This window comes from Papaver somniferum, chromosome 5, assembly GCF_003573695.1.
Source record: "Papaver somniferum cultivar HN1 chromosome 5, ASM357369v1, whole genome shotgun sequence".
NCBI lineage: Eukaryota > Viridiplantae > Streptophyta > Magnoliopsida > Ranunculales > Papaveraceae > Papaver > Papaver somniferum.
In genome coordinates, this window is record NC_039362.1 from 86,007,081 (window position 1) to 86,015,705 (window position 8,625).

Here is an 8,625-nt window from a genome sequence, read left to right on the forward strand (position 1 = left end):
GATCAGGTTTGTCATGCTTGTGTTTTTCTCTTTCATCATTTAAACATTCAAATTCCTTCGGATTCACCTAGAAGATATAACCTAGAAGATATAAAGGAATGACTACTTGAGCAACCTTGAATACTCGTGTGTCCATCAAAGGCGTTGGCCTGAGACATGGATCTAAGTACTCGAGTGATGGGGAACGTGCCCCATTCAAAATCTCAATCCAGTTGTGAAGTATTACGCTTTCCAGATTTACTAAAAAGTCTAAAAACATAAATCTATGCAATGTCCTGTTTTCCAAAGACTAAAGTAGTCAGGCGGAAGGTGGGATTGGATATCGGATTGCAGGGTGTGAAACTGACTTGAAAATTTTATTTCCTACCAACATTGTGAGTGAAGTAAGGAAATGATTGGTCGGATTCAGAATTGCTTGTTTGCCGACAGAGCCGATCCTGAGTCTAGAAAAGTCATGTGCGAACTTAATTATAGGGCCTTTTTTATAGAAGGATTAATTGGGGAATACTTTTTCTTATTGGGGGAGCATCCTAGCTTGGGAACAATTTACTGGTGGCAGCCCATCAACAAGTAATGTCGCGCATAGGAAGCTTTGTTCTTGCCAAACGGGCAATGGCCTTTTATTTGTTTTACCTTTATGCTGGCTATACATGTAGTGGTTATTCTTCATAGTAATTGTGGTCGTGCAAATTGGTTAGAAAGGTAAAAACATTGACTAATATTAAATAAAAGTGACCAAATTATCAAAAGAGTTTAGACATAGGAAATTCAATTAATCAAAAATTAAGAACCTTGAGCCCATGAAAATCAAAGTCAAACAAAACATTAAAACACGTACAGTACAACCACTATAATCCTTGAAAGTAAGATTAAACAAGAAGAAAAATAATCATTCAATATCTTTTTGCATCATCTTCTTAAACTCTTCAAAATTAATATTACCATCAGTATCAAGAGCACTAATAATTCTTGCACAATCATCAGCAGAATAACCTAAGCCTTGTTGTAATTCTTCAGGAGATATCAAACCATTTTTATCTATATCATACATCCCAAACGCAAACCTTATTTCTCTATCTTCAAAAACAATAGTCCCGTCAGTATTACGATGATATTCAATAAACTCTTTCAAATTTATAAATCCATCACCATCTGTATCAATATCATCCATCATTTTTTTCAACACTTCTGGTGTCATTTCATCTCCAAGTTCTTTATATACATCTGATAAATCGGATAATGAAATTTTGCCATCTCCGTTTACATCAAACCGATTGAAAATATTCTCAATATCTTCTAATAATTCCTTTTCGTCTGCCGTCTTGCTGCTACTCATCTTGTTGTTCTTGCAGCTCTCTCTCTCAATTTTTAATATTTTGTTTGATTTTTGGGTTTTGAATTTTTAATATGGGTGATATAAATAAGGAGGGAGATTTGTAACGTGGTTTTAACTAAGGAGGGGAAATACCTGACGTGCACTGTTGTCATTGCCACGACAAGAGGATTCGAATAGAATATATTCTATTTTGATTTTCTTGCTTGTGATTGTCTGATTGATATTCTTTTGCAAAAGAAATGCATGTCTATCAGAGGGATATGAACCTAACCGGAAATTATCAACTCCCTTCCTTCACCATTGTGAACACGTAAATCACAAAGGCATCTATATGTTCACAAACAATGTTCGCATTCTAGGTACAGACTCGCACTGATAATACAATGGCATTGATTCCTTGGATCCAAACCTTCGGGTTTATCATAGCCTCATCTAATAACATCGCGAGGGGCGTTTACGTAGGGGAAGATAAAGAAAACGAAGCATAAAAGTAAAACTCATGAAGCGTTAGACAAATATAAAGTGCTGAAATGTAAATAAGACTGGGATTTACGTGGTTCAGCACTAAGGCCTACATCCACGGGGTTGTTGTTTCACTATATACTTGATAGTTACAAAGATAGTCGAGTGACTTTGGGGTTTACATAGGTCTGTATATTGTAAAGGACTAACTTACACTCACAATCTTTCTCTCTCCTTCTCTTCCTCAATTTTCCGATCCCCTTACTCTTGATGGAGAGGGGGTATTTATAGGGTTAGAGTGTGGGACCCATCTCTGAGGGCCGTTGGAACCTTATCTTCTTGTGTTTTTTGTCCATCACGCGGGGGTCTTCGTTCATTACTTCATCACGCAGAGTCGTCCTCGTTCGTTCCACGGGTTGATCGACACGTATGCTGCTCAGAGTGTTTAATGCGGGTAGTTGAGGCGCCTGCTCGTGTCAGGCAAGTGTCTTCTGCCCCTGTCACATCCATGTCAGTTTACCTTCTCTCCACCGTTGATCTTGGCTTCTTTTGGGGATGAGATAAAGTAATTCTTCGGGAGTTATTTGGTGCTCCGCAGTACATCGAGTTACCGGTACATCTTTTTAACTTCTGCCCTTAGATTTTTTCGGGCAAAGATCCAACGTCGGCGGGATGGGCATCTTGGATGTGGGCGCGTGTCATCATGCTTTGATGACTTTGTCCGCATGCTCTCCACGTATGTTCCTATATACACGTGTTTGATGATGAAATATGTGCACACAATTTGCCCCTTTTCTTCGGGCTTGAGTGTTTAGTGGGAGCATTGAAGAAAACAGTCGTTACATATTCTTCCTCTCTCCTAATAACTTCTCCTAGATACTTGGGCATGTTTCTTATTCGTGCATTAACTGCTCATTTAATGGGCACGTTTCCCATTCCTCCCTTAACTTCCTTCTATTTCTTTCGAGTATATTAAGGAGGGGAGAAAAATTAATTTCATTCTCCTTGAAAATTAATTTCATTCTCTGTCAGTCTTCATTCTTTGTTCTTCAACCATTAAATTCTCTGTCTTAGCATTAATCACGCTCACTTCTTCATTGTTTTCTGGTTTGTTGTCCTCTTTCTGCTCTCTGCTTGTGTGGTGGTAAGGTTTTTTTCTTTGTTCCTGTTGCTTTAAGCTGTGTTGATTGTAAATTTTCTGGTGTTGATCGTATTGTAGCCTCCCATTTATGCTGCTGTCGTCCCTTGTTTGTGATGAAGAACCTCTTTTAATGCTTGTATGCTAGTTTGCCCCTGTTCTTCATCTCAAATCGAGGAGGCCATTGTTTTACTTGTATTGATTGGACTTTTGAGTTTAGGGTTTTAGGGTTTTGGGGAATTTCAAACATGTATGCTAGTTTTAGGGTTTCTGTGTTATGTTGAGATGGTCTGCTATTTTTTTGGTTTTTTGATCTTTGTTGATGTCCTTGTGTTTGTTTCTAAGTTATTTATGTTGTACCTCTTCGCAGCCATGTCTGACCGTCCGCGGATTCCTTATCAAACTCCGGGTTCTCGTCTACCGAGATCCCCTCCACGCAGAGAGTCTCAAATGGATCCCCGTGGTATTAGAGTTTCTTCTTCTGGGGCGAAGGCCTCTCCTCCTAGGAAAGAGGGTCCCTCAAAAAATCCTTCCGGGTCTCGAAACGCTGCCGATCGTGCGGTTTCTCGTCCTCGTGATGACGTTAGGTGTACGCAGACACCTCCTCGTGTGTTGCCTTTGATGTTCCTCTGCGTTCAGTAGTGCCGTGCAGCACCCTCTGCCGCCGCCTCCAGTACTTTCTTTCAAAGGGAAGAACTCCAAAGGTGTTGTCCCGAGAGCTGAATCGTCTAAGAATCCTCTTTGAAAAGAAGAGCTTCCGAGGCTTTTGTTGGTTCGTCCGATCCCGCGGAAGAGGATGAGGCTGCCCCGGTGATACGCACGTTTCGGTCAGCAAGAAGAAAGTACGTTCAAGCATATTGACCTTGAAGTTTTCAAGGAAAAGCATGAGCTTCAAGCCTTCGAGGTTCGTTTCTATGCCCCTGAGGATGATTACTTATGAGCTCATCTCGAAGTATCAGTTTGATGAGTTTCACTTGTTGACTACGGTTGGAGCCTTCGAGGCGGGTCTTATGCTGCCGTTGTACAAGTCTGGTGACTCCTTTTATTACGATGTGCGCTGGTCGTGAAGGCTCTTCCACCAATACTCACAGTCGTTCTGTGTCGCAATTATCGGGGAATTATCTCCGTGCACTGAGGGAGTGTTATCTGCGGAGTAAGGGGGAGACGACGATGACGTGTTACGTTCCAAATCCCGCGGAGAGGGAATGGTATACTCCTGAAAACTTCAACAACTCCTTTGGTGATTACGTCAATAGTAGGAACCGTAAACCGTGGAGTGTTAGCCTTCGGAATCTCGCTGCTCCTCGGGGCGAAATTCGTCTGTTAAGTGAGGTCAGCGATGCCAAACTGAAGTATGTTCCAGGCACCGAGGGGTCTAGTCAGCGGAAACTTTTTCCGGCACGTGAGAGGATCAAGCGTGACCATGACTACGAGTGGCACGCTACTGTTATCGAATTGTTGGTCCTTGGGCGTACGGTTGGATTCCCGGTCCACGCGGTTGGCGTCCTTCTGAGAGTAGCAGGCCACGTGAATCTCCTCCTGCTCGTTATGGAGATTTCTGTCCCTGGCGTTTAAACTTCGCAGGTATGAACTTTCCTTATGCCCTCGACGTCGTTGAAGGAGACGAGGAGGAAGGTTCTGGTGCTATACTTCCACCGAAGAGTGCCACTACTGCCAAGGTATGGTTATTGCAGATTCTGGCCGCGCCTCTCCTTTTTTGAAAATCAAACTGTTCGAAAAAATAACTCTGTGGAACATGTGTTGGTTTGCAGGTTTCGAAGAAGAAAAAGATTGGGCCGAAGCAGTCTTCTACCATTGTGATGGGTGAGGCTGAGGTTCATGAAGAAGTTACCAGTCCGGTAAACGAAGAGTTTGCCGAGGATGAGGAGATTTCTGATGGGGAAGAACGCACTGATACCTAATGTCGAGGAGGAGATTGGTGCGGGTTGTGATGGTGATGAGGGGAGAAATAATGCCGCGGTAGCTGACGGCAGTGTTATCGCTGATATGTCTGTTCCTGCTGGTGATGCTGCGGAAACTCTCCCCACCATTTCTCAAGAGTTCTCTTTTGACAGGTTTATTCCGCAGGGGAACTCTTTGACGATGCTCTTGATTTTCCTGAAGACTTCTCTCTACTTTCCCCCAATGATGATTGGGATGTGCTCGGGGGTCTGGTAAGGAAGACGCTGCTGTTCAGGATGGAGGCGCGGATGATCACGATGCGCATGTTGATGCCGAAACTTGTGCTGATGGGGCAATATCAGCAAAGGGGAAGTCCGTGGTTGACTCGCCTTCCGAGGATTTCCCTCATTCGCTGACGTTTGAGGGTGAGGACGCCATAATGGATTGGCTCAAGAAAAAGGGTCTGTTTTGTCCCTCATCCTGCCCCGGTGGTTGCTGGGTGAAAAGGATTCCGATGCTTATACCCGTCGGATGATGGAACTATCTTCCAAGGCGCGGGTATCTGAGATGGGGGAAAAGCTTGAGTGTTCCCGAAGCTACCCTCGTATCGGAGCCTCCTACTTCTGTCGCGGATATGATGGCCATAGCCGATGGGTACCAATATGGTTTTCCTCAGCAGCGTGTCTTGGAGGTAAGTCTTCTTCGTACATACTCTTCGTGACGATTGAATCCTTCGGTGTAATAATGTTTGCCGTTTTGATGTGTAGATGATGAGGAGTGAGCATTGTAACCATGTGCTGTATCAATTCTTTAAGCGAAATCTTTGAAGCTGGAGGCTAAGCTTCGTCACAGAGAAAAGGAATTATCTGCGGCTGAGGTGGAAATAGAAGAACTGAAGAAAAGCCTTAAAGAGAAAGAAAGGCTGGGTGAAGCGGAGGCTGGTCTTCGTTCAGAGCTTGCTGCCGTTCGCGCTGAGTTAGAGCAAACTCGCGGCCAAGTTTCAGCTTTCACAGGTTTGGTTTTTTTCCTCTTTTACCCTCGCAGTGCGTCGTAATTCCTCATATACTTAGTTGTTCTGTCTGAGTCTCCCCACCCTATCTCCAGTGGGTGGCGTCCCCGAGCTGATATGGCTTCGAAACGAAAGGGCACGGCAAAAATCTCGTATCAAAGAGCTGGTCGAGAAAATTAAGAGCGAAGCCAAAAAGTGGGACGCTCGGGCTGAGGTATGGCGCGCAAGGCATGTTCAAATGGTTGATATGCAGAATCTGTATAACCATGACCGTACTTTGTTCAATGGTACGCTGCTGTGGACACGTGAGAATCTGCGGGAATCCCGTGAGCGCACTTCATTGTTGGAGTCTAGGATACATCTTCTGGAAGAGGAATTACGAAAGGCTCGCTCCCTTCCTTTTCCGGGAGTTAAGGAGAGCATGTGTGTCTTACCAGAGAAAGGGACGATGCCCGAGCCGAAGTTGGGGCTCTAAGCAAGGCCCTTGCTGCGTCTCGCGCTGAAATAGCCGCCAGGCTGAGTCTGAGAGAAATCTGAAGTATGTATGTACAGACTTAGCAAAGGGGTATCAGAGATAAACAACGAAGTCAACCACCTTCGTCACATGGATTCGATGAAGCAGGTAGAATTAGATGCCAGTCAATTTACTCTCACCAACCTTCAACTAGATTATAAGAAATTATCCGCGGAATATGACCATCTTGATGAAGCGCGAGATGCGGTTGTTAATGAGTATGAAGAGGCTTCGGCTTGTGTCGAAGGTATAACCCTATTTCATCGAGTGTGATTGTTTCTTTTCTGTGCTAACTCCCTGGTGTTGTCTTTTTCAGAGCTCGAGGGACAACTCCGCGTTGCAAATGAAAAATTTGAAAAGGCTCAATCTTCCTTAGCGCAGCAGGAAGAACAGACTAATCATTTTAAGAGTTTGGCGGCATCCCGCGAGGAGGCCGTTGGTGCTGCTTCTAAAGAAGTAAATCGTCTATCTTCGTTGTTATCCCAAGCCCAACAGCGGACGACAGTTATTATGCATAAGGCTCGGTGTCAATTGGCTGAGGAGACAAACAAGATGCTGGAGAAGATTGAGCTTGGCCTCAAGACCGAGCATGGCCTCGTGAAGAGCTATCCGCGTCGTCCAGTTGCCTGGCTCCTCGGGACCCTCATCTGGTGGGAGCGTCCCTTCAACTCTTCGGAACAACCCTGCTGATGGGGCGGCATCATCTAAGTAGAGACCGCGGCATCATTATCCTTCCGTTAGATTTTGCTAGTATTTTGTAAAAAGAATATTTTTGATGTGTATTCCTTGTATTGGCCTTGCCGCTTTTTGTAACCAACCTTTATGAAATGGATCATTTTTTTGATATACCTGCAATATCAGTTTGTTGTTTATTTTAAGCATGTGTGATGAAGACGCTAAAAACAAAAGAAGAGTTTTTTAAGTGTTTGGGTGCGATACCGAAGGGAGGTACCTTCGTGATCTTGAGACCTGTCACCCCGCTGGCGAACCCTTGGCCAGAGGATTCCCAGACGGTGGGGGCCGAGGCAACGTTCTAGGATATGGGGTTAAAATATTTACATACACCCATTCCGTCGACCCGTTGCCTTAAGATTGGTTGGGTATCTCTTTCTGCTGGGTGCCTTCCCCCTGGTCTTACACTTATGGACACTGATGGGGGAGCCCTGAGAGATTGTAGATTAACTACTTTCCCCAATATTGTTGATAGGTTTTGTTTACTTGAATTTTAGAAAGCTTGTTTGATTGATAGGTTGAGGCCTGCAATTCCTCGTCCAGAGATAGAAACATGTAGAGCGGTCACGCTGCCTTCTTCTTCTGGTCTTCTTCACGCAGATGCAAAGCTGCGTTGCTCCTATGGGTAATATGGTTTAAGCCACTTAGCATTCCAAGGATGCCGGAGGACCTCGCCTTTCAGATTGCGAAGGTAGTAGGAACCTTTCCCGCAATGTCGTGTATTATAAAAGGTCCTCCCCACGTAGGTGCTAACTTTCCCCATCTCTTTTCTCGTTGATACTGTGGGATTGTTCTCAACACATACTCCCCTCTACAAAATTTCGAAGCTTTACCTTTTTGTTGTACTCCCTTGCTAGTCTTCGTTGATAATTTTCCATCTTCTGCAATGTGCTGCTTCCCTTCTTCCTTCTAGATCGTCCAATCTCTCTAACATCATGTCTGTTGTGAGATTTTTCTCCCATGCTTCGGTCTTTGTGGTTGGCATGAGGATCTCTGTTGGGATGACTGCTTCAGCTCCATAAGTGAGGAGAAACGGGGATTCCCCAGTGGCAGATCTTGTTGTTCTGTATGCCCATAACACATTATGCAACTGTTCACACCATCGCCCCTTATGTTCGTCTAATTGTTTTTTGAGGATAAGGGCGAGGGTCTTGTTAGTGGCTTCCGCCTGTCCATTGTTGAGGGTATATGGGGGTGGATTTGTTCTTCCTTATTGAAAGTATCGAAGAGCATGTCTATGTTTTTCCCCTGTAATTGCTTACCATTATCGGACACGATTTCTGCTGGTATGCCGAACCTGCAAATGATGTTCTGGAATATGAAAGTAAACACATCCACGTCTCTGATCCTGGCTAAGGCTTTAGCTTCCACCCATTTACTGAAGTAGTCCGTGGCTACTATCAAAAATCGTCTTTTCCCTGATCCTTCGACGAAAGGCCCGACGATATCTATGCCCCATTTTGCAAATGGCCACGGGCTATCTACAGAATTTAACATTGTTGCCGGCGCGTGTATCTTTTTGGCGAAGCGCT

General features: G+C 44.3%; 1 protein-coding gene across 1 annotated transcript; it reads right to left on the reverse strand.

Moving 5' to 3' along the window:
* Positions 1-752: 752 nt before the first annotated feature.
* Positions 753-1,399, reverse strand: LOC113277605 (polcalcin Ole e 3-like). Its single transcript, XM_026526655.1, has one exon. It carries the CDS (start codon positions 1,334-1,336, stop codon positions 890-892), a length of 447 nt encoding a protein of 148 aa, XP_026382440.1. The 5' UTR covers positions 1,337-1,399; the 3' UTR covers positions 753-889.
* Between the last annotated feature and the right edge of the window lie 7,226 nt (positions 1,400-8,625).

Coding starts and splice junctions, on each gene's coding strand:
- LOC113277605 (XM_026526655.1), bottom strand. CDS start 1,336: ATGAGTAGCAGCAAGACGGCAGACGAAAAGGAATTATTAGAAGATATT.